This window comes from Carettochelys insculpta, chromosome 4 (assembly GCF_033958435.1).
Source record: "Carettochelys insculpta isolate YL-2023 chromosome 4, ASM3395843v1, whole genome shotgun sequence".
Lineage (NCBI taxonomy): Eukaryota > Metazoa > Chordata > Testudines > Carettochelyidae > Carettochelys > Carettochelys insculpta.
In genome coordinates, this window is record NC_134140.1 from 58813293 (window position 1) to 58839931 (window position 26639).

A 26639-nucleotide genomic window follows, 5' to 3' on the forward strand; every position below is an offset into this window, starting at 1 on the left:
GGCCCCCTCCACAACTTGCATGGAAACTCAAGGGTTTACTGTAATTGCAAAGTTTAAAAAAAAACCCTCTTGATTATTTTCAATATTTTGGTGAAAATCTAAAAGCCCAAAGATGAACAACACATATCTATAACAGTGAATGATGTGTGATCTCAAAGTGCTGGATAACTTCCCTTTTAATGTGTGCAGTGCATTGTGGAATGTGTGCGCACTGAACAGGGGTTACAAAAAGTACGGTTTGATGTTACTTATTAAGGACTCTCTCATATTCACATGCATTCGGGCTCCTGAATTACTGAGGTTTTTTTTTTTTTAACCGAATTTGGGAAAAAAATGGCTCTTCTTACTCTTTTGGTTGCCAACCCCTGTGCCAGGACAATGGGATGTACCTGGAATACAACAAGTATTCATAACATGGACAGGAAGGGGGCTGCTAAGAGGGACAGTCACACTGCAGAATGACCACTGGGGGAGGAAGGGAGCTGCAACAATAAGACAATGGGTGGCTGGGGATCTGAGTGCTGCTGGACACCATCCACAAGTGAGGTTCCCATGGCCCATCCTTCTGCTGTGGTGCAGGTACTTCCCGCCTGCTGCCCACCACGCAGCTCCTGCTGGGGGCCGGGGGTCAGGGGCCTAGAGCTTCCGTTCCCTTCCCTTTCCCCTGCCCTGCATGTGGCTCCTGCTGGAGGCCTGGGGCTTCCCCATGCGGCTCCTGCTACCCAAGCCCCAGCCCTGAGCCCTCCACACACACCTCCCAACCCTCTTGCCTGAGCCCCCAACCTTCTGCCATAACTCCTGCCCCCCCATCCCCTGCCCTGAGCCCCCACATACCTCCCAGCTCCCTGTCCTGACTTCTGCAATCTTCACTACCTACCCTAAGCCCTCAACCACTGCCCTGATTCCTGCACCCCCTATCCCATGTCCCCAGCGCCCCCCACATCTCCACTCCTGACCTCACTCCTGCACCCTCCACCCCCTGCCCTGAGCTGCCCATCAGTGCCGTGACTCCTGCAACCCCCATGCCTGTTCTGATCCCCCACATCCATAACTCCGTCCATGAACGCCCCATCCCATGCCCTGACTCCTGCACACCTCACCCCCCAGCCCACTAACCCCTGCCCCAATCCCCCCCACCCAACCATCTGCCTTGACTCTGGCACTGCCCACACCTCCAGCCCCCCACCCTGAGCCCCTCCTTGAGTAACCTGAGCAATGCCAGATGAATGTGCTAGCATATTCTCATATGATTAAAATGGAAGGAATATATGAAAACGAATTTACTTTTAGTCACATACTGATTGTTCACATTGTGCATTTTCTCACAATCTAGAGAATGAAAGTAGGATTAGGTGAGCTTTACTTCCTCATTCTCACAGATCAGCCTTAAACAGCAATGTTTGGTGGGTAATCAACTTGGGAGAATAAATGCAAACAAAAACAATTGTCATGTGCAATTCTGAATAGGTAATTAACTCAACAGAAACATGTCTGTTATATTTTATTCTGTTAAACTGTGCCTAAGTATGAAACCAGATTCATCTGGAAAGTATCTTTAACTAGAAGTGGTTTTTTATTCTCTCAAATCCTTGCTCTTGCTGACTAACCAAGAGATCATGGAGGATTTGAAGGGCTACTTAAATTTAGCTTAAATTATTGCTGAATGCTCTTCTGCAAGCTGGTGTTCAGGTTATTCAGCAAAACAAACTTCACTTTCATTATGAGTTTGCAGTTCACCTTTAAACTTTCATCCTTCCACTGTGTAGAAACAGCCATCTGTTAAGGGGATAGAAAAAGCAATGGATGCTTGACTGAGTGGGCTGGAGGGCTCTGCTGGATAGTAACTAAAACTTCATACTAATCCAAAGAGGTAACAACACTGTTCAGGTATTAGGCGCAAGACAAAGCCTACTGAAATCAATGGAAAAGCCTCCTAATGACTTAAATGGCATATGTGTCATGCCATTATTTGATATGATTTAAAAATCTTGACATATCTGTGTTCATATAATTCCCTTTACATTTCTAAATATACACTCCTGGTTCCAAAAGTAAGACACTCTCTCAGTTAGTTGTAAATATGCTAGTTCTTCCAAAACCAGGATAAACCTAACAAAAAATAATAGCCAGCTACTTCTGCTCCTCATGTCCTCTATAATGCTCTTATCTGGTTTCCTCGCTTTCAACCTTTTTAATTTTTAAGTCTGCCGTAGCAGTTTCACACAGTCACCACTCATTCTGACATCCTTTTCAGATAATGTCCTCAATTCCATCACTAGTAACTGAGCAACATCTAAGACCAGTTAGCTGCTCTGCCTGACAAGTGACAAGCTAGTTGCTGATACACTAGATTTCGCACAGAGGTAACTCAGGGGGCTTAACTTTACAGATAAGATGGGGGAGGAAACTTAGGGTGTACTCAGGGATAAAGGGATGGGGGGGGGAAATCTTTAAAAGGGGCCTGGAAGTTTGAGGGAAAGAATAGTGACATATTCCCATCTATCACATTTTCTTCCCCCAAAAAGCACCCATCAGTTATACTACCACACAAGTCAATTTCTCCCATGAACTAGTCACATCATCCTTTCATTTCCATCCCCTTGTAACATGCCCTCTCCATATAAACTGTGCAGGAAGCAAAATGGAAAGTAGATAATAGAAGGAAAATAATATGATTTTATCTTATAGAATATACACTTTATACAGTCTACGACAATGGTAATTTAATAATTCACATTAAAAATACTTGCACATTTTTCTTCCCTCTAAGAAGCTAGCATGTAAGAAAAATCCATCTTATTTATTCTCAGTCCTGATGTGTATAAAAAACAGATAACCCATACCCTATATCAATTATACGCATCCATATGCATACACCAATTTAGAATTCTGACCAGACTATGAAATGTACAGAATGTATCAGATTCCAGTCAGGAACGGAATTTGACAATTTGACTTACCCATAAGCTAAGAAGAGACTGGAATTAAACATTCCTTTCTGCTTTTACTTACAGAACATATCCTAGAACCTCTCTGTACCATGCACACAAGAAAAGTTCAGGAATAAAGGTAAATATGAAGCAGAATTGCTAGTAACTCTGCAATTTCTGCAGTTCTTTCAAGCTGTGGTAGCCACATGGATACCACTGTAGTATATATGCATATTATATGTAAGAGATTGGCGTCTTTTGAACAAGAGACTGCACATTCACACCAGCCTCTCACGTGAGGATATAGAGCAGCTGTGACCTTCCCCTCTTTTTTTTCCGTTGAGCTGTTTGCAGTAAATCCATTCCCAGAACCTTACCATCCATCCTCCCACCTCTCATAGGGAGGAAGTGGGCTATAAGAAAGAGGTGGGGTTGCTCCCTGTTGTACCAGTCATATGAGTCTCCAACTGCCCCCATTCACTCATTTACCAACCACCTCTTTGTAAATCCTTTCCCAAGCCATTTATCTGGTACCTGTACACCATTCCCATGGAGCACCTGCACTAGACCTCCACCTTACACTTAAATAACGAACTGCAATATATAGACTATAGCTGTTGATGTCATGCATGAAGAAAGCCCTTCTTGAGCCTACTGTGAGGAAAACCCAACTGCACCCAAGACAATATGGTGTCAAGGGGAAAAAAATCCTTCCCAGCCCTACTAAAAAAGGAGCAGGTAGCGTAAGTCCACAGCAGGTGTTGACCAAACCCAATATTTCACCACCTAAAATGGAGGGAGGCCAGGTATTACTTCAACCTGCTCCATGTAGAAGGCAGGCTACAGGCGTAGAGCTGCCGCCTTTAAACTCTGCTGTCCCAGGGGATAGATCCCACAAAGAGAATTGATCAAAAGAAAATGAACAACTAACAGTGGATTTAGATTTTTGAAAAGAAGTCATGTAAAATCTGAAAAGGTCATTAAAAATCTGCAAGCCACTATTCTCCCACACGTCAAACATTTTAAAGGTCAATCAAATACAAATGAGAAATTAACAGGTTGAACAATTTATCATCTTTTATAATGTTCTCCCTTTTTGACCCTCAGAGAGATTCATGTTAACATTTTAAGTGTTGAAAGAAATGAGGGACCTATCTTTCAAATTTAGAATTGCTGATTTTCATTCAATTTAACAGAGTTGAGGAAAGAACTTGCCAAAATATTGTGTTACTATTTCAACCAATGTTTTCCTTTTGCTGTTCATTAAGTACAGCAGTGGCCTGCCGCTCCTGTTAATTTCAGCGTGAATTGGTATACTCTGAAGCAAAAGTCAGACCACTTGACCTTCAACACTACATCAGCTTCTGTTATACCCTTTCTGTTTTGTGGCTATAGTCACTGGAAGAGAAGGCTAAAAGCAAGGCTAATCCTCACTAGAATACATCAGTAACAGATTGAAATTAATACCCAGAATTTGAACATACTACCCTTGACATTTCTGGGGAGAAGGGCATTTGGATTTGGATTCGGATTCCTACATCTGAGCCTTCCTCAGTGTGGAAAAGATCTCATAAGGAGAAGTGGCTCAAGACTGTGGGAGTTTTGTAAGAACAGCTTGACTTCAGAAGTCATCCACTGCTGGAATGAAAATCTCACAAAAACTCAAGATCTTACTGCTACTCTGGGATAACTGCATTGAGGCACTAACTCATCTTTAGACTCTAATCCAGATCCATCACCCCAACTCATTTCTTAAAAAGAGTAATTTTAGGAGAAATGGTTTGAAGCATTTCAGAGAGCAAAACGCTATGGCATGGTTTTGGTCCCAATGCTGCAGCATTAACATTTTTATCTATCTTTGTCTAGACTTGCCCCCAATGAATATGCAGCACTTTACTAGGCTAATTCTCCCCCGCAGCAACTTCAAATCTTCAAACTTGGAAATGCCAGGACGCGTGTAGCCACAGGCACTCCCAAGTGCCCGTGCTACTTCGAAGTGCCTTTACTCCCCAGAATTTTAAGGAGTAAAGGCTGCCACTTTGGCACTTTGAAGTTGCTGCAGGGGAGAATTAGCGTAATGAAGTGCTGCATATTCACTGCAGTACTTCATTAGTAATCTCCCATCACCCTAATTACCATGCCCCTTTCAAAGTTGGGGGCAAATGTAGACATAGCCTTAAATTACGCCAGTCTGATGAAATAGAAGAAGAAGAAGAAGAGCTAGAAACACAAACGACTGGTTCGAAGCTAACTCCAATAAGATTATTCCAGTCATTGAAAAGAAGCGCGCTGCACTCCTGGAGTACAAACACTCACTGAGCCAGAGTACCCAGCAAGCACTTAGAGCGGCCAGAAGAACAGTACAGCAGACAGCCAGGCGCTGTGCCAACAACCACTGGCTCCAGCTATGCAGCAGCATCCAGACCTGTGCCGACTTTGGTAATCTCAGAGGAATGTACGAGGGTATGAAGAAGGCATTAGGACCCACCCAGAACAAGATGGCACCTCTGAAATCCAAATCTGGTGAAGTCATTGCTGACAAAGCCAAAAACAGATGGAGCGCTGGGTTGAGCACTACTCCGAGCTGTAATCACACAAGAACGTTGTGGTTGACGCAGCCCTTGAGCTCCTACCAGTAACGGACGAACTGGATCAGGAACCGACTGTGGATGAACTGAAGAGAGCCATCGACAGCACTGCAGCAGGAAAGGCCCCTGGCCAGGATGGTATACCACCAGAGGTAATCAAGCGTGCTGCGGACACACTCCTGGAACCCCTACATGACCTACTGTGCCTGTGCTGGAAAGAGGGTGAGGTTCCACAGGATATGCGCAACGCTAACATTGTAACGTTGTATAAGAACAAAGGAGACAGAAGCAACTGCAACAACTACCATGGAATCTCCCTCCTAAGCGTCACTGGTAAACTGTTCATTCGCATCATCCTTGGCAGACTCCAGAAGATTGCTGAGAGGGTGTACCCCGAATCGCAGTGCGGATTCCGCGCAGAGAGGTCTACCGTTGACATGGTCTTCTCTCTAAGGCAGCTGCAGGAGAAGTGCAGGGAGCAGAGGAAGCCACTCTACAAAGCCTTCATTGACCTGACCAAGGCCTTTGACTTGGTCAACAGGGATGGTCTGTTCAAACTGCTGCACAAGATAGGCTGTCCTCCACGGTTACTCAAGATGATCCAGTTGTTCCACGAAGACATGAGAGGAACCATCCAATATGACGGCGCATTATCGGATGCTTTCAGAATCAGAAGAGGTGTCAAACAAGGATGCGTGCTTGCTCCGACATTGTTCGGGATCTTCTTTGTACTCCTCCTGAAGCATGCCTTTGGATCGTCAACAGAGAGCATCTTGCTGCACACAAGATCTGATGGTAAACTGTTGAATCTTGCAAGGCTGAAAGCTAAATCTAAGGTGCGGGAAGTCCTCATCAGAGACATGCTGTTCACAGACGGTGCTGCTGTAGTGTCTCACACAGAAGACCAGCTTCAAAAACTGCTGGATCAGTTCTCCAAAGCGTGCAAGGACTTAGGGCTTACCATCAGCCTAAAGACGACAAACGAACTTGGTCAGGATGTTGCTGAATCCCCATCAATCAGCATTGACAACTATACGTTAGAGGTTGTCCATGAGTTCGTTTACCTCGGGTCCACCATCACTGACACCCTGTCATTGGACACTGAGTTAAATAGGAGGATCGGAAAAGCGGCCACAACTCTGTCCAGACTCAGCAAGAGAGTGTGGAATAACAACAAGCTGTACGCTCACACCAAAATGCAAGTCTACAGAGCCTGCATCCTCAGCACCCTCCTTTATGGCAGTGAGTCTTGGACCCTGTATGCCCGCCAGGAAAAGAGGCTGAACGTCTTCCACTTGTGCTGCCTCAGGTGCATGCTTGGAATATCATGGAAGGACAGAGTGACCAACACCGCCGTCCTCGAGCAAGCTGGAATCCCAGCCATGCACACCCTCCTCAGGCAGCGTCGGCTCCGCTGGCTTGGCCACGTCCACAGAATGAATGACGGAAAGATTCCAAAAGACATCCTTTATGGTGAGCTAGCCTCTGGCAAAAGACCTCCCGGACGCCCCAGTTGCACTACAAAGATGTCTGCAAGAAAGACCTGAGAGGTAGACATCGAGCTGGACAACTGGGAAGAACTAGCAGATGACCACAGCAGATGGAGGCAGGGGTTACACAAGGGCCTTCAGAAGGGCGAGATGAGGATCAGACAGCTAGCGGAGGAGAAGCGGGTGCACAGAAAGCACACTAAGGACTTGCCAGACACCCACCACATCTGCAAGAGATGCAGCAAGGACTGTCACTCTCGTGTGGGTCTTCATAGTCACAGCAGACACTGTAAATGAAGTCCTCAATTGAAACTATAAAGGGCGCAATCCATAGTCTATGCAGACTGAAGGATGCCTACTGATGAAATAGTGCCCTTACATTCTAAATAGCAATTTGAAAAAAAGTTTAGCTACTCTTTTGGCTAGGTAAACTTAATTTAAAACGTACCACCACTTCAGGAGCTACCTTGTGCTCTGTAATTGCAGGGCCAACAGAGGAAGCACAAGTCTATTGACAGATCTGACCTCCAGAGCTGCAATGCTACTGGAGCAGCAATAAGAAAGAGTATACAGAGCAGCCTGGTCTACTTAAGCTGCTACAATAACTAGGGGAATCAGATACAGCTGTATGAAAGAAATATTTGCAAAACAGAAGAGGAAACATTTTCAGGGTTCTAAGCGGGTCGTATAAAAATGAGGAACAAAGTCACTTCAATTCAATTTTGAAATATTTACGACAGTGGCTCTGACACTCTTTAAGAACACACATTTTTAAAAGCAGGGACGTTACCCTGTTGACACCACAGACACAAGTAAGGAAAATAAATTTAAATTGAGAATGCTGAGCACATTACCTTTTTGTCAGGTTTTGGTGAATTACATAAGGAATTAAGAGCTTGTCTCTTATATTCAAGTTTGTCATTTAGCTGGCGAAGTTTATTTACAGCGTAACTAGCCTGTTCATTAATTCTTGTGCTGCATTCATCAATAACTTCTTCACATCCTTGGTCCTAGAAAGAAAAATGTTGGTCAGTAAGCAATCCCTGCATGTCACTGATGCAAAACATGATAAATCTGTTCCTGTTTGCTACACTCACTTCATTATTTGTATTTTACACTTATCTACAATAGAAACAATTAATCTCAGTATAGACAAATGCAGAAGTAAAATGGCTTGTGGTGCAAAAGTTAGAGTAGACTTTAGAAGGTGTTCCAGATGCCCACATCTGACATGTAACATAGCAGTAAGATGCTGACAAAGAGCCTTATTCTCAATTACAAAAAATCCCATGTAGGCTGCTCTGGCAGTATGGAAACTTAAAAAGAAAGGTTACTCACCGTAGTAACGGTGGTTCTTTGAGATGTGTCCCCGTGGGTGCTCCACATTAGGTGTCGGGCTCGCCCGGCGCCGCAGATCGGATCTTCCAAGCAGTTTCTGCCAGACCGCGCATGCGCTGGTGCGCACCACTCCCTTGCGCGCTCCTGGCCACGTGCGCGATCCGGTCCCCGCCAGTTCCTTGACCAACCACCTCGGATGCTCCTGCAAAACACTAAACAGAGATCCGAAGCGGGGAGGATGGGCGGGTAGTGGAGCACCCACGGGGACACATCTCGAAGAACCACCGTTACTACGGTCAGTAACCTTTCTTTCTTCGAGTGTCCCCGTGGGTGCTCCACATTAGGTGACTACCCAGCAGTAACCCAAGATAGGAGGTGGGTAATCGGATTATGTGCAGCTTGTCCCCAAGAGGACCGCTGTCGAGAGACGGGTATCCTCTTGGAAGACCCTGTGAAGGGCGTAATGTTTGGCGAAGGTGTCATAGGATGACCAGGTCACCGCTCTGCAAATGTCTTTTAGCGCAACGCCCTTGAAAAAGGCTGTTGATGCCGCCACCGCCCTAGTGGAATGAGCCCTGGGAGTGGCCAGTAAAAGGAGTCTTTTTGAGTTCGAAGCACATTTTTATGCAAGATACGACGTGCTTCGAGATTCTCTGCGAAGAGAGACATTCTCCGTTTGATTTGGGAGCGAGAGAGACTAGGAGTCTATCCGTTTTCCGGAAGGACTTGGTTCTGTCTATATAGAAGGCTAGCACCCTCCTCACGTCCAGGAGGTGTAGGCGCGCCTCTTTGTTAGAGTTATGAGGCTTTGGATAAAACGAGAGTAAAACGATAGGTTCGTTAATATGAAACTCAGAAGAAACTTTAGGAACAAAGGCTGGATCCAGCCGTATGGTTACCGCCTCCTTGGAAAAAAAGGAGGGAGCTGATGTGATTGCGAGAAGAAAGGTCGTCTTTATCGTAAGGAGGCGGAGGGAAACCGTGGCCAAAGGCTCGAACGGTGGTCCCATTTTCGCATTAAGCACCAGGTCCAAGTTCCATGAAGGTGGAAGCGGTTTCCGAGGGGGGTATAGGTTTACCAACCCTTTGAGGAACCTGGTAACCATGGGATGGGCAAACACCATGTGCCCTTCCTCTTCGTGTCTGAACGCCGAAATGGCAGCAAGGTGGACCTTTAACGAGGATAGTGAGAGTCCTCCTCTCGAGGTCCAGTAAATACTCTAATATCACAGGTATAGGCACCGAAATGGGGGCTAGCTGTTTGGTAGAACACCATGCCGTGAAGCGAGTCCATTTCTGCTTGTAGGTCTTCCTGGTGGAAGTCCTCCTGCTACTTTCTAGGACTTGCTGCATTTCCTCCGTACATGTGCTCTCTAGGGAGCTGAGCCATGGATTAACCACGCTTGTAGTCGCAGGCCTTGGGGGTGCGGATGCACTATGGACCCCTGGGCTTGCGTGAGCAGATCCGGCGCCACAGGAAGGGGCATCGGTGGCCGGTCCGACATGCGCAGGAGTAGGGGGAACCATTGCTGTCGATCCCACGTTGGGACTATCAGGATCATTCAGGCTCCTTCCCTCCTGGCTTTCTGCAACACTTTGTGGATGAGCACTGTGGGAGGGAAAGCGTAAAGCAGGGGGCCCCTCCACAAGATCGCGAATGCATCCCCCAGGGACCCCCATCCCAGTCCTGCCCTGGAGCAGAATCGTGGGCACTTCTTGTTGTGTTGAGTAGCAAACAGGTCTATCTGGGGAAAACCCCATGTGTGAAAAATCGGTCGCAGCAGATCGGGACGGATCTGCCACTCGTGCGTGAGTGCGAAACGCCTCCTCAGCTTGTCTGCCTTCACATTGTGAGCACCTGGTAAGTACGAGGCTTGCAAGGTTATATTGTTGGCGATGCACCAGTTCCACAACTGGACTGCTTCCATACATAAGGCACGGGACCGAGCTCCTGCTTGCCGATTTATATAAAACATGGTGGAGGTATTGTCTGTACTGATCCCGACTACTTTGCCTTGTATATCGTCTAGAAAGTGTCTGCAGGCGTTGAACACTACTCTGAGCTCCAGTACATTTATGTGCAGTGACTGCTCCGTGGAGGACCACAGCCCTTGCGTCACCTCTTCGCCCATGTGTGCTCCCCACCCTATGAGGGAGGCGTCTGTAGTAAGAAAAACCGATTTTTGTGGTTGGTGGAAGGGTACCCCTGTTAACAGGTTCTTGGGGTTTACCCACCATTGCAGGGATTTGCGCACCTCTGTTGTGGGCGACGCCACCCTGTGAACGGTGTGTGCTGCCGGTTTGTATACGCTCGCCAGCCAGTGCTGCATGCTGCGCATGTGTAACTTGGCGTTCTGTACTACGAACGTCGCTGCCGCCATGTGGCCCAGCAGCTGTAAGCACGTCAGAACCGGCACCGTAGGGCTGAAAGCGATGACTTGCACGAGGGAGCTGATGGCCCGAAAGCAAGTCTCTGGTAGATACACTCTCGCTGTAATAGAATTTATGCGTGCCCCTATGAACTCTATGTCCTGTGTGGGGTCTATCTTTGATTTTGTCAGATTGATAACCAGGCCGAGCGAAGAGAACGTACCTGCTGTGACGCGTATCATGCGTAGTACCTCCTCCTTCGAGGCCCCTTTGAGTAGGCAGTCGTCCAGATACTGGAATATAAATACCCCCCGTCTGTGCAGGTAGGCTGACACCACTGCCAAGGTCTTCGTGAAGACTCTGGGGGCCGAGGAGAGGCCAAATGGTAGGACCTTGTATTGAAAATGTTCTTTGCCTACCATGAAACCGGAGGAATCGTCGGTGAGCCGGATGGATAGTTATGTGAAAATACGCATCTTGTTTAAGTCAAGGGCTGCGAACCAATCTCCATCATCTAGTGCCGTAAGGATGGAGGCGATTGTGATCATCCGAAAGCGTTGCTTGCGCAGATACCGGTTGAGGCCTCGAAGATCTAAGATAGGCCTCCAGCCTCCTGTCTTTTTCTCCGTGAGGAAGTACCTCGAGTAGAACCCTCTCCCTTGCGGCTGCTCCGGCACTCTTTCCACTGCCCCTATGAGCATGAGATGGTCTATCTCCTGCTTGAGCCTCGCTACGTGGGAGGCCTCCTGGAGGTGGGGCCTGGGTGGAGGTCGTGGCGGTGGGAGCGAGTGGAAGGGGATGGCGTACCCCGTGGCTATGATCTCCAGCACCCATTTGTCTGTGGGGATCCTTTGCCACTGGTCATAGAATGGTCGGAGGCGATGGTGGAATAACCGCTTCGCATGACCTTGTGCAATGGTAGTGATGGCGCAGCCCTGGATCTGTGTGTCAAACTTGTGGCCTTTGGCCCTGCCCCGAGGACGCACGGCTCTGTTGGGAACGTCGCCTGGGAGTTCTGTACTGCTGGTGCTGTTGATGTCGCCCTTGCTCGTAACCCCTGTGGTTACTGGGGATGCTGTTGCTGGTACTGGTACCATCTTTGTTGAGGGTAGTACTTTTTCTTTCTGTATGGAGGGGTGTAAATCCACAGGGTCCTAAGTGTGGCTCTTGAATCTTTACTGGAATGAAGGACCGAGTCAGTTGATTCAGCAAACAGCTTCTGCGAGTCGAAGGGAAGATCGACTATCTTTGTCTGCAGGTCCCTCGGTATACCCGAAGTCTGGAGCCAGGACTCCCTTCGCATCACCACTGCCGTAGCTGTGGAGCGTGCTGCTGTGTCCGCAACATCCAGGGCGATCTGAACTCCCGTCCTCGAGGCCGCGTAGCCTTCTTGCACAATGGCCTTGAGCACCAGTTTCTTGCCCTCTGGAAGCGAGTCCATGAGGGAGGTTAACCTAGTGTGGTTGTCGAAATTATGGTTCGCTAGATGCCCTGTGTAATTTGCTATTCGCAACAGTAGAGTGCAGGAGGAGTAAACCTTTCTGCCTAACAGCTCTAGCTTCTTGGCATCTTTGTCTGTTCCCCTGTCTTGAATTGAGATGTCTTTGATCTTTGTTGCGACGACTCCACCACCAAGGAATTTGGTTGTGGGTGGCTGAACAGGAACTCCATGCCCTCCGCCGGCACGAAGTATTTTTTTTTATCCGCTCTCTTGTGGACAGGCGGAATAGTCGCAGGGGTCTGCCATATCATAGTGGCGGACTCCAAGATTGCGTCATCAAGCGGTATTGCTATTTTGGAGGAGGCCAGAGGTCTCAGATTTTTGAGGAGCTTATGGTGTTTCTCTTGCACCTTTGCTGTCTGGATGCCTTGCGTGAAGGCCACCCTCTTAAAACAGCTCTTGGAACTGTTTGAGATCGTCCGGAGGATGGACGTCCCCTGGGGCCGTAGCCTCGTCCGGGGAGGAGAGCGAGGAACCACTAGGGTACGCCTCTCTGGACACTTCCTGTTCCTGTTGGTGATGGTACATCCGCTTGCTGGAAGCTTGCGAGGGAAAAATCTCGGGGTTCCATAACCAGTTCCCCCTGAGATACTTGAGTCTCTGTCCCCGTTTGCGATTGCCCTCGGGGATACGGGACCGTCTGTGGGGATCTTTCCCTGGTAGACTGCCGGTGGTGTCTATGCCCCGCTTGATAGGGGCGACCATGGCAGCATGGGCACTGCTCTTGGGAAGGTGACCTAGACCACTCCCTTGGTGCATACCCTCTGCGTCTGGGGGAGCGAGATCGTCGAGAGACCTGGGACACTGGAGAGAGCGATTTGTGATAGTACTCCAGCGGCTCAAACCCCAGGAAGGGTGAAGGTGGTCCTAGCCAGGGCGAGGCTGGTTGTAAAAATGGAGACGGGGGCTCCGGCTAGGCTAGGGGGGACCCCTGCCTCCTAGTCGGAGTCTGCAGCATGAGCAGAGGGCTGAGAGAAAGCAACTCTGCAGCCCTGTCTGGAGAGGGGCTGCGGTGCCTTGTTTTGTGTGCAGCCTTCCCCCTCCCTTGAGGTGGTAGCTCCGCCCCCTGACGTGTAGGGGATCTCAGCCCCGTCTGCACCGTGCTCGGCATGCTTATAGGCGGTGCTGCATGGGCGGTGTCCTCCGGTGCCTGCAGGCTGGGTGCCTGCGCGCTCTGCACCGCCAGTTCCCCAGGGTCGGTGCCGCTGCTTGCGGTGCCGCCGGTACCGGCGCTTGTTTAGCTGCCGCCCTGCCTGCGGTGCGGGGCGGCTGTTTGATTATCGGAGGCTGAGCCACCTCCACGTGGCTCTCCGTGCCGCCGCCGATCAGCTGTTGCTGCGGCTGGGGGCTGTGCGCTCCTCCCGTCCCGCTCGCTGTTGCTGCCGGCAGGGATCGGGCTGGGGAGACTTTCCTCCATTTTTGTGCTGATGGGGTGAGGGAGGCGGCTTTCCTTTTATGGGCCCCGGAGGGTCCCTCCTGCTGCGGCCGCTCTGGCACGTCTGGCTGGAGGGCCTTGTCGAAGAGCAGCATTTCAAGCCGCATCTCCCTGTCCTTCCTTGCTCTGGCTGTTAATTTTGCACAGAAGGAGCATTTCTGCGTGACATGGGACTCCCCCAGGCACCTTATGCAGTGACTGTGCCCATCAGACGCTGGCATTGCCTCTCAGCAAGACTCACATTCCTTGAATCCTGAATAGGACATTGTTGGTGAGTCTTTCAGTTGTTAATGGGTACTTAGCACCTTCTCTGTGCTGTTTTCCCCCTCTCCAATAGCCTGCCGCAGCAGGAGGGCTAATGGCCCTAGGCTCCTGGCCTCTGGTGCTCTGCTTGTTACTAGGACTGGACTGAATGCCGTCCCGCTTGTTGTTTCTTTTTTTTTTTTTTTTTAAATAACAACTGGCTAACTTAACAGTAGCCTAAGAACTTGAAAACTTTAAAGAAAAAAGAAAAACAGTTAAAACCATTGAATACGTTAACTTGGCTGTAGCCTAGTCGGATTCCATCTGCAGCCGACGGCAGTTAAGAGGAACTGGCGGGGACCGGATCGCGCACGTGGCCAGGAGCGCGCAAGGGAGCGGCGCGCACCGGCGCATGCGCGGTCCGGCAGAAACTGCTTGTAAGATCCGATCTGTGGCACCGGGCGAGCCCGACACCTAATGTGGAGCACCCACAGGGACACTCGAAGAACAACTGGGGCTTCATTGTAAGTGAGAATAAGACTTAACATTTGCAATATAAAAGCAGAATACAAGTTGGGGGTCATAATTAGTATGTGAAGCCATGAAGTAAATAAATACTGCAGCTCAGAGTCCTGAAGATAGAAGAAGTAAATTGCTGCAAATTTTATAGAAGCATCAGTTTTCAAACACTCTCAGCTAAACTGAAGCTTTTCCTTTCATTTTCATTTCAAACTGGATTTTACTTCTGTTTTACTAGTTCATTACATTAAAAATTATTAAAATCAGTGCCGAGTACATACAAATTATCTTGTCTTTCTGATTCATTTTTGCCTAGCATTTATGATGAGTCAATACATGGGTAACAACTTGTGCAGTTTTGTGCCACATACGTATGTTGGCACACCTTTGGGAGATCTGTTCCACTCATATATCCTTCAGCCTCCCACATACAACCTTCCCTAGCTTGCTGTGATGTCCCTGTCTTGAAAAATGGGGTTGACATGCAACAGAGACAGGCAACTAGATTTGCTCTCACTGCCAGCTGTTAACATCCTCTCTTCAAGAGGCCCAAAACCCAGCCCGCTTACTAGAGGGGCTATAGAACTTTGTTTGGGCCCTACATATTTTATTTCACACATGGCCAGATCTAATTAACTTAATTTCATGAGCAATCTAGATGGGCTCTTTAAGGAAAACAGAAAAATGCTTACTGAATTCAATAAAGAACTTTGTCTCTAGAAAATATGACTAAATACACACTATAGAAAAATGTATCAGTATATTAAAATTTAACAGTTTTATAGAGGAATTTCTATAGAACACATTTTCATCTTTAAGTTCTACAAGACTTTTCCATGTCAGACAGAGGAGACAGGAGGAAACAAGAATCATTAATTGCCCAGAAGATCTTAATCTGATCCTTAAAATGAGAAGCAACACTGATTTTCAATCTCCAGCTCTACCACTCCCCTGCTATGAAACTGGGCAATCAACCATCACCGTTCTGTTTCCATTTTCTTCACATGCTGTTCTCTTTGAACAGAGCAAGCACTTTAGGTCAGAGACTCTCTCTTACTTCATATTTGTATAGCACCTAACACAGTGAAACTTGGCTGGTGTCTTGAGGAACTAACAACATCAGTAAGAAAACTACACAACAGTATCCATGGACTCCTTAAATATCATCATAAAGTAAAGGCCGTATTTGGGAAGTTCAGAGAGGCCAGAAAAAGAATGGAAAAGATTCAAGCACATAAGCAAGTGAAATAATTTCAGCACTTAAAAAAAAAGTATCATCAGTTTTGGTTTGGTAATTAGTGCACTCTTGAAGCATTGTATTTAATTAAAAACCAGCAGCTGTATTCTTAGGGAAATGCTGAGTCACTCCTTGCTTGTTGTCAGCATTTATATTTACCTATAATTTGTGACATTTTTAGGCAGAAAATATTGCTAGCATAAATTGATTCATCATAAAACATAATCATGCCTATTAATAAATAATCAAAAATTACAGGATAATCAAAACTGTGACCATAATTAGTTGCAGATAACAAAATAGCGCTCACGTAAACTTATTAACCTTAATCAAAATCAGTTATGTTCTTATCACATTAGTAATCCAGACACTGGGCTTGTGAGTTATTTTAGTAATATGATGCCTGCAGCAGCCTGAATCACAAAGCAATTTTTGTCAAAGAGTTAAAGCAGGCATCTCTCCTCCTCTTAAATTCTTGATTTACTCCATTTTTAAGGAAGTCTTCTTAAAAGGAGAGAAATGATAATTCATGTGTGCAGAGAATCACAATAATCTCACCATACATTCAAAATTAACTATTCATAGTTTGTGGAGCCTTCATGTATTTGCAAACTACACAATAGCATTGCACAGTACTTTGACAATGTACTCTCTCCAGTCTCTAGATTGCTTCAGCCATCTTTGCTGGTATGTTGCCAGTAGTGTCTGTGGAATGATTTTACTGCGACTACTTTTGCCTGGAGGGAAACTAACATATTGACATAGACTCTTTTACTAATGGGCTAAATCCCGCAATCCTTATTCAGGAAAAACTCTCAGCCTAAAATGTCTTAGTATGGTCTTCAAGATCCACTCATTGACTAGTTTCAAAATACAACAAACATGTGCCTCCTGATGAGAGAATCATAAATGAACCCATCATCCATGTATTTATGAAATCTGTCTGAGTGGGTCACAAGTCAGGAATACAATTTATGGCTATTTCAGCTCAGGTGCTCTAGGGAGTCAGGAAGAAGCCCTTGGAAGGAGAACTACAACATGACTTCAGGTGTGAAACGCAAGTAAAATCCAGTAGTGATATCAGAATTGCTGGAGCCTACAGGTGAGCTATTGCCCCTCTCCTTCCTATGTACTTGTACTATTGAAGAAGTGTGGCAACAGTGGGAGGGAAATGGGGGAGTGCTCACTCTACCTGTTACCCAGCTTCAAACAAGCCTTGCTGTCCCACAAGCCTGTTGGTGTTAAAAGGGGGAATTGCTAACCTCTCTACCCGCTCTGGGCAGCCCCAGCTAGCGCAACTGCGGGCGAGGCTCCCAGACACCAGCTGTCCGAATCCTCAAGGGCCTAGGCCAGAGATGGTAAGGAGGGACGGCAGAGACCCGGCGACGTAAGATCGCCCCACCCCTCTGCAGACCGCGCCCACCCACCTCCGGCAGGGAGACCCGGGGCTGTGTACATACCCTTACTGCTGTACGGTGGAACTTTCCCCTGGCAGGCAGTGGCTGGCTACTAGGGCAAAGTCGAGGCAAAAGAGGGAGGCTTTAAGCATGAACTCAATAAAACTATTTATTGAAAAAGTCAGCAACAAGCTAGCAAAGAACAACAAGACTTGAAACAGTTTATAATAGTGATACTTTGTTTAAACACTTACAATGGTTACTAATAATTCCATGAAGGCAGACCTGTAACTTTGTCTTTATTGAACCGGAAGGCAAAGAGTGAGATTAAAGGGAAACTGTTAGGAAAGAGGTACAAAGAGCTTTGATATTTTAGCTCTGAGCGGGGCGCCCTCCCCCCTACGCTCCGGCTGGGTTGCTAAGCCGACCTATTGGAGACCTTAGGGCTGTGCCTTCTAAGGCCTCCTCCCAGCTGAGTGAGTATCTTTGGCCTCCCCAGCTGGGGCTTGGAGAATCAGGATAGGAAAGAGGGAATAGGATAAGTGCAGGGTAGACTCGGGGAAGCGGGAGGCTGGGCCTCCACCGTTTCGACCCACCTGCACAATAAATTAACGAATATAACTATTAAGTATGTACTAATAGCTGACTATAATAACTAAGTTAAACTATGACTGATTTAAACTGAACTATTAATACAAGTGTACAGCTTTTTTTTCTGTTTCCCTTTTTTGGGTTAGTGTTTATATTTGGGCAATGAAGCCCGACCCTAGGGTCAAGCCCCTAGGTGTGACCCTTCCCTGACCCTGGAAGGGCGCAGCCCGGGTTGCAACCCCGAACCCCCCAGTAGGGGACCCAATACCCAAGTGTCTGTGTTAAAATAAAATGTTTAGAGTGAAATGTCAAAAGGTCCTGGGCTGTGCCACACGCCTATAGGTAAGTTACGTGTCCTGAAGGTTGTAGAGGTCCAGTCCGGCTTGATGTCTTATCCAGGTAAGTGGTCACAATCAGTAGTCATGGTTGAAGAATGATGGTCCCCAGCACACCCGCAGCACACAGGCGATGACATGGCCGTAGGAGCGGCATTGATGAGATGGTGTTGGTGGGCCTCCAGTTTCCTCACTGGGTACGCAGTACCCGTGGCCTAAGCCACAGGCCAGTTCACCACCCGGTGGGTATGCCTGAAGGCCCACCTGCCGCTCCTCGATGCAAGCGTGGTGCTGGGGCTCGGGGAGGCGCTTGAACAATGGCGCTGCTTCAGAGCTCAGCTGCCCCTGAGGCGAGCTGCAGCTCCAGTGATTCAGCACAGCTTCAGCGCCGCCCAGAGGCAGGTGCTGCAGTGATTTCAGCTCTAGGCGGCGCCCCCTAAAGGGCAGACGCCGCTATGATTTCAGCTCTTCGCTCTCTTCCTGAGCTGGCCTAAGGGTCAGTGGACGTTGCAGCGGCAACCAGCGCTCCCCTATGCGGCAGCAGCTATTATGATAGCTAGCTCCCAGGGCCACAGAATGGAGGGTGGCCCCTGAATTTATAGAGCAGATTCATGAATATTTTTGACATGATCATCATATGAGAGTTCTGTACCTGCAGTTCTCAACCAGGTCCTCCGGCCCGTGGAAGTTACTAGAAACCCCCCACCTGTGCCCAATCAGAGGCCTGGATGTTGAACCTGGGGCATGAATTATTCATGAGTTCAGGTTACCAGGGAAACCAACTGACACAGAGTGACCGTTGCAGAGGGCTGCGAAATGGATCCCTATGTAACTTTAGATTCTACCTGTACCTGCATTGATGTTTAATGGTCAAAGGCTTGTTTCCCCTGGCCCACGGGGATGATAATGCCCAAGGGATAAAACCCCTGACAAAGCCCTCTCTGCCAGCATCTCTGGAAACATTCTGGGTCAGTTGATTGGTGCATCCCTTGAGCTCCCCTTACAGGGCAGCTTTGCCATTGAAGATGGCACTTCTGAAAAACAAAGCTCAGTACCCATCACTCCCACAACTTCATGGAAACTGTGGGTGCTGAGCACCACAAGAGGGTGGTTGTAGTGGTAATCAAGCTGTAAGTTTCTAGTAACAAAAACAAACCCTCTAGAAATATAACTATGCGCAAAGAAATTGATTTTTTCAGTTGCATATTTTGCTGTATATATGTGAAACTGAAAGACCACTAGTCAGCATTGTTATTTCCCCAATTCTGAGAGACCATGAAACCTTCTGCAGAAAAGATTCACTATTTCTCATGCTCAATTTGAAGCTGCTTGAGGCTTCCTGTAGAGCAATTAGCATTGGTCTGTTAGAGAGAGGTATTCTAATAGTACACTCTTCATTAGCAATTTTTGGCAAACAGTTTTTAAAAAAATCTTTATCTACACACTTCAGAGTTATTGACAGATTGGAACAAGATGTGCAAAGACCAAAGTGCAACCTTCACAATCTGCACATACTCCCTTAGGGATTTAAAAGAACAATAACTAATGCTAATGCCAAAAATTAGCTTCTGATGACTGTAGGAGAGTCCAAGGTAAATCTGACAATAAAGAGCACTATTCTTGAATCATTATATCAGTTGCTTTAGGGAAAATGTTGTGTCACGCTTAAGATAATTTTCTGAAAGTCCTACTGGCTTGCAAGGCTCAGAAAGAATGATATTGGAGGTGCCTTTAATCTCCCTATAATTTGGAGCATAGGTAGATGAGTAACAAAAAGAGAATGAAAATTTTATATAGCAGGATTCTTGAACCCCTTATCAAGAAAAAGCAATTTAAGAGAAGAGCAAACATTAAGAGGGGATATGCTATAAAACTGTTTGAAGTTTCCCTGCTAGAATTCTTTGAGGTGGAGCCAAGAAGCATGTGGACACGGGGGCTACAGTGAACACAATGTAACTTCGATTTTCAGAAAGCCTTTGACAATGTCTTTCACCAAAGCCTTTTCAGTAAACTCTCAGAGGTAAGATCGTCTCATGGTTTGATAACTGGCTAAAAGAAAAGAAAAGAAACAAAAGGCAGGAACAAATGGCCAGTTTTCAGAATAGAGAAGGAATTAGTGGTGTCCTGCAGAGGTCTGGATTGGGACCAAACCTATTCAACATATTCATAAACAATCTGGAGAAAGGGCTAGAGTTAGGTGGCAAAATTTGCAAGTGACACTAAATTGCTCAAGATAATTAAACCCAAAATAAACTGAAAAAATTCAAAGGGATCTCACAGAACTAAGTGACTGGGCAAGAAAATGGCAGATGAATTTTAATGTTGATAAATGCAAAGTAATGCATATTGGAAAACATAATCCCAAATATATGTACCAAATGATGATTAAATTAGCTATTACCACTCAGACAGATCTTGGAGTCATTATGGACAGTTCTCTGAACACACACACACTGAAGCAGAAGCCCATTAAGCACATCTTTTTAAAATTGCTATCACACATTTAACATCCTATTACTGATCACATAAAAAAGCTAACACCCAACGTATGAACAATTGGAGATATGTAAAATTGACAGCTAACTATCAAATGCCAAGGTTTGCCATTATCATAATTGTATTGCACTTGTATATTGGTTTAAAATGCCATGTACCCTAGAGATGATCCAAGCACAGACATGCTTGCCTTTTCTCCTCTTGGATCAAAGAATGCCACATAGTTGTTTGTAACTATGAAGTACAAAACACAACTCTGAAACTTCAAGGCTTCTCAGAAGAGAAGTCAGCTTCTGTGGACTTTAGTTGAACTAAGCAAAATCCTTCCTTCCTTCAACAGTAAACACATTGCAACCCTTGACCTGAAGACAAAGTGCCTTTTTGCTATATGCACACTATTATATTCCTATGCAAAAACTGAAAAATGGAATATGATCAAATCTGTGCTGTTTGGTTGACTAGCTCAGGATATGTAAACAGCAAGGAGTTCTGAGAAAGAAATAAAATAAGTACAAAGTATGAGATGAGAAAATACTCCTTAGCTTTTTACTCAGATTGTTCTCTGGTGATAAAAGCAGCAAGAATTGTAGATTTAACTCACCACTTCATCCTTGTCTTCAGATGTCAACTGAACTGCAATACTCTCTTCTTCCTTCTTCATTAGGCTCTCATATAAATCACTGACAATGAAGGAGGGGTAATACCTGTCCTTTAGTGTTTCATAAACATCAGTCTGAATTCTGTAAAAAACCTCAATGCCTTTATTGCCCACGAGACTTTGCTGTATTTCTTTGTAAAGTGACTTTTCCACTGGGATTTCTCTGCTTTCCACAAAGAATTTCTGATAAATTTCACTCACTAGCTGAGGTATTTCAGTCTGGAAAATAAGGAGGCAGGGATGGTGGAAAAAAGAAGAAAATAAATGTAAAAGGGAACCATACCTCAGAATGCTTATAGATTTCATTTAGCGGCGGTTGAACTGACTATATCTTGTGCCTGGATATATGCACAGACATATCTCTACATCTTATCATCAGTTAAGATCAGCTGTGGTACAAAGGAGGAAGATAAAAAATGATGGAAGTCTGCATAACTGAGAAAAGGCTGAGCTCTAAAATGTGGTCTCTCTTTACCAGTTTTGGTACTGTATGGTGAAAGAGACAGACAGAATTAAAGCTGCTTTCTGCTCCCCATTCTCAATTGAAATTTCAGAGGAGAACTAGTCATGTCAGGTTTCTTATATTTTAGCTTTACTTGAATATACAAATTCTCTTTGTAGAAAATCCCTAAAAAATACATTAGATAGGGCAGAATTTCATGGAGCAGTATAAGCATGAGATGACAGAACAGCATTATAAACCAATGACAAAAGTGACTCAAGGCACTCATCAGTCTCGAAAATACAAAGGGAAACCCTACTGTATAGGTTATAGAGCAATCAGCGCCTCCTTTTCTATTCTTGAGTAAACTGCAAAACACCACCGATTCCCACATATGTAAACAATTGTCTCTGCCTAATAGTTTACCTGAACAAATCTGAGCCTGTGGATATTTGCTAACCATTCACTTGGACTACATCTTCTCCTGCTCACTATTCAGAATGGCTATGGTTACACCAGCTAGTTTTGCTGACAAAACTGGTGGAACATTCACACACAAAATGCATTTTGTTAACAGTCTGTCGACAAAACTCAGCGCTTTCGCTGGCAGTGTTTTGCCTCTCAGCCATGAGGCACAATGCTGCTGCCGCCGACAGATTCTGTCAACAAGAAAGATGTGTGGGTGCTTGGGGAGGGGCGGCTTCTCTCAACAGACAGGGCATCCACAACAACAGGAAACCCTGTCTGCTGGGCTTCTGGGTGCCGGTTTTGTCAAGACAGCAGCTAAGCAGTGAGCTGATATGTTGACAGAGTGGCATGCTCTTCCAATTGGCTTGTGTGTGGCCACACTCAGTCAACAGAAGTTTTGTCAGGACATCTCTTCCAACAGTGACTTCTGTTGACAGAGCACTGTAGTGGAACCATAGCCAGCAAGTCACTTGCCATCTAAGTCATGAGGCATTGCTCCTGCATGCTGATTTTATTAATTATTTTTTAAAAAGAGAATAAATGAGAAACAAGGAATAATAATGAATGTTCAATAGGAGAATTCGGATTTCATGCTAAGGAAAATCCGAAACATTTCACCAAATACATACACAAATAAACCTTTGGCTATTCCAATATTCACAAATATGTCCTCCCTCTATCCACATCATACCAATCACCTCCAGCATTCAGAGCTGCTTCTTGAAGTTTTAAATTATACTTCTCTCTGTACCCTCATTTTCAAACCCTCTTACCCATCTAGTGATGGCAGATCCTATCATGGAGTGCTCTCTCACACTAGATACAGGAAAGTATGGCCACATCTACACAGACACCTTCTGTCAACAGAACAAGGTCTCTGTCATCAGAACCAGGTTTCTGTCGACAAAATTCACAGAGCATCTATACAGCTGAGGCGCTCTGTCCAGAGTTTGTTGACAGAAGTGAGCTCTTTAAATCGGCCGAGTTATACCTCTCCCCATTCAGGAACAACCTCTGTCGGCAGAGAGGCTTCCGGTTGCCAGGCAGCCCTGTTTGCACAGCTGCCATGCCGCTTCCTGTCACCAGAGGGCAGTGCAGTCTGGCGGTTCTCTGTCGATATAGTAAATTGTGTATAGCAGTGTTCTGTCGACTGATGCTGCCTGTGTAAACATGGCTTATGACTTCACTTCTATCACACTGGCAACAAAAAGTGTTCCAAATTAGGAGAAAGAAGGTCTTTATAGAAAAATCTGTTTAAGTACAGACACAAAAAGTAAGTATATTTAAATTATGATCACTGAGATCAATGGAAAGCTGCCTATATTCTTTAGTGGGCTTCACATGAGTGCCAACAGGAGTAGAGGCAAAAAAGGAATAGTGCATGTGTAGTACCTACCCAGCTGAAAATTTTCTCGGCGCATCAAATTGTCATTTACTTGGTAACAAGGTAGGGTAGCTCTTAAAAAGACAATGAATTCGTGAAAATTATTTCTCACTTGGTTAAGAAAACAGCTATACTTGTGTTTTGGCTCTTTTAAACGGGCTGTTGTATGTGACAATGTTGCGAAAGGATCAGTGGTCCAATGTCCCACTTTATAATTTGTGTTTACATCTCCTTTTCTTTCCTCCTCTGTTAAAAATCAAAGGATTTTAAAATTCTGCACGAGACCAAGACAACAAGATAAATAGGTTGAAATAATGAAATAAATAGTACCATCCTGGGTTAAAGTGCTGATTTTTTAGACATAAAACGTTAACACAATTTCTGAATATTAATTTTGCAGAACTCACCATATAAAAATTTGCTTTTATTAACAAGCCCCCACATAGTACACACTACTTTTACCTTGTTAGCACTCTTTAGATATTCCACCGACTCCCAAAGGTTAATCAATGCCCTCTTGTCCATCCTTTCCACGTACATTCGAAAGTGCTCTCGGTAGAATGGGTTGGTCAAAATCTCCTCAAACTGAAGGATCTGTAAAGAAGAACTCATGTATAACTGATAATCATGGGCAGAAAGGCTTAAACATCCTGCAAGATAAATGACCCAAATTCAACCTTAAGGAAAATAAAGATAATGTTTATGGATTTGTGTGGCTGCATGTATATTGTTTGAGATCAACACTATAACCAAATGCGTACAATGTATTCCTCCCTCTTTGATGTATATAGTAAACCAGTGAATGATGTTTTTATGCTAATCCATACAGCTCTTTAACCCGCAATGTTTGAAAGATAAGCAAATATGGAGACTTCAAAACAGACCTATTGTTCACCCAGTACCAAATGGTCAATAGGCTGCTGGAAAACTGTATGAAGGCACTTGGGACCTGATCCTTTTTCTCTCAGATCTGCTTGTTACTTTATCAGGGAAAATTTTAAGCTGCAGGTTGAGATTGCCAAACCTGCTTGGACTGGCTCAGGAAATACGGACCTTTGACTATAACCTTTTAGTCCCAGGGAAGTTCTGCTATTGTTTCATTTGGAGCTATAATAAAATTGCACAATTCCCCCAGGACTGACCAATGGGCTAATGCTGTAAGAACTCTGCAAGCTCTGGCCCTGCATCTCTACTAGGAATCTGATCTTAGAACTGTATTCATGTCTGTATCTGTGCTGATCCCTTTTAACAAACAAACACTCTCTTCTCTTTTAAATAAATTTTAGTTTAGTTAATAAGAACAGGCTCCAGGCATTTATCTGGGATAAAATCTGAAATACTAATTGACCTGGGATGTAATGTGTCTGATTCTCTGGGACTGGTAGAAATTTATTTGTCTTGGTGGAGACCTAAGACTGGTTCAAGGGAACTGTGTTGTTGGATTCATGGTAACCAACATCATATCACACAGACTGTTTTGTGCTAGCTGAGCAAATTAAAATAGTGGAATGACCAACAGCTTTGGGGAGTAGTGATCCCATTCTTTGGAGATCACCTGAGTGACCTGAGTTGGGTCCCCTGGAACCACAATTATATCAGGTTTTATTTCTGTGGTAAGAACAGATATTTAAACAACATTTTCTTTTCAACAATTTTTGTGTGTCAACACACTGTACGTTTTATCTGCCATTTAAAAAAAATTCAATAAGCCATTGCTGTCTCAAATAATTAGATCCTTCTATGTGTTCTGGGGAATTAAATTAGGCCATTGGCTTGGATCGTGTCAGAAAAACATCAGTCTGAAATGTCACAGATTAGATCGTGATTTGCCATTCTGAAACCTAACACCACAAAAGAAAAATTACGATCCTCTGAAAGCAATTCAGCTTATAATCAGTTAGATTTTATTACTGGTATTCCATAGATAAGAAATATGTTCTAGTGGAATGAGCATTGGACAAGCAATCAGTTTTCCTGTTCTAATGTCACTCCAATGACATTCTGCGTCACAGTTACAGTCTCACTACAAGTTGCATTTCCCTCATCCAGCATCCTTGTGACTTGAATGGTTTCAGACAAGGGAAATTGCTGGATGAACGGAGGTCCCCTGCTTCCAGCCACCCTGTCTGCTACTCCATTCTGCTCCTGGTACTACTTTTGCTCCCCCTCCCCCACCACCTTCCCATCTTCCAGCCCCACGGCCCTCCTCACCTCCTGCCCAGACACTGGGCTGACGTTGGCCAGCCATGCTCAGGGTGACAGCTGTGGAGGGGGGTTCCAGCCCCAACCGAGCTGCCAGCCCCAGAACCACAAGTGCCAGACATGGTCCTGCGGGCACTGGCTCTGGCCCTGCAGGTTCTGGGTATGGCCAGGCTCCAGCTCCAACCGAGCTGATGGCACAGCCCCCACCCTGTAAAAGCTGGCTCCAGCCCTGACTGGGGTGCTAGCTCTGACCCTCAGCCCAGTCACTGGGGCTATCCATATCCATTCCCATAGCCAGGCTGCTGACAGGCTCCCCTGCCTCACAGGTGCTGGCTCCAGACCCAGAGGCTTGCTCTGAGCCTAGCCAGGCTGGTGGTGTGACCCTGGCCTTGAGGGTGCTGGACAGAGTCACGGCCCTGCAAGCACTGGCTCAAGCTTAGCCCCATAAGTGCCACCAGTGCAGCCCCAGACCTGGTGCTGTGGAGGCTGGCTCCAACCCTGGCCACGGCATCAGCTCCGCCACTGGGGCTGGCTGCAGTCCCAGACAGACTGCTGGCATGGCCCCAGCCCAGCAGGCACCAGGCTCAGCCCTGGCCACACTGCTGGCATGGCCCCAGCCCCATGGAGGCCAGCTCTGGCTGGAAAAACAAGCTCTACCAGGCTCCTCTGCCTAGGGTGGCTGGGCTCTGGCTGGCCCCCTCTAATAACCACCCAAACATTTTTGGTCCAGTAACATCCGTGGTCATGCTGGACCACAGATGTTGCCAGACCAGAGAGTACCAGTTTTGGGAGGGTGAACCTGTATTTGCCAATCTTTAAAATGAGAATATTTATCAACCTAACTCAGAGCAATTGTTCACGAGTAGTTGAAAACTGCTTTGTAGACACAAGGTGCTGTAATAGCTAAATATTGTTAACTAAAATACCTGGCCTCCTCTTCCACAACAAAAGTAAGATCATTTTTTGCTTTTACTCATCAGAAGTACTAGAGACAATTCTCAAAGTGTGAGAGCTG

General features: G+C 45.9%; 1 protein-coding gene across 4 annotated transcripts in view; it reads right to left on the minus strand.

Annotated features, from left to right (window-relative positions):
• The window catches only part of SNX25 (sorting nexin 25), a 152308-nt gene that overhangs the window by 50619 nt on the left and 75050 nt on the right, over nt 1–26639 (minus strand). For 3 of the 4 annotated variants that reach the window (XM_074991844.1, XM_074991843.1, XM_074991842.1), the window contains exons 8-10: nt 23885–24016; nt 21072–21347; nt 7863–8018 (exon numbers count right to left, since the gene is read on the minus strand). In XM_074991844.1, coding sequence (XP_074847945.1) covers nt 7863–8018; nt 21072–21347; nt 23885–24016 — 564 coding nt within the window. The remainder of the gene's footprint in view (nt 1–7862; nt 8019–21071; nt 21348–23884; nt 24017–26639) is intronic. The other variant, XM_074991845.1, reaches the window with a different exon arrangement.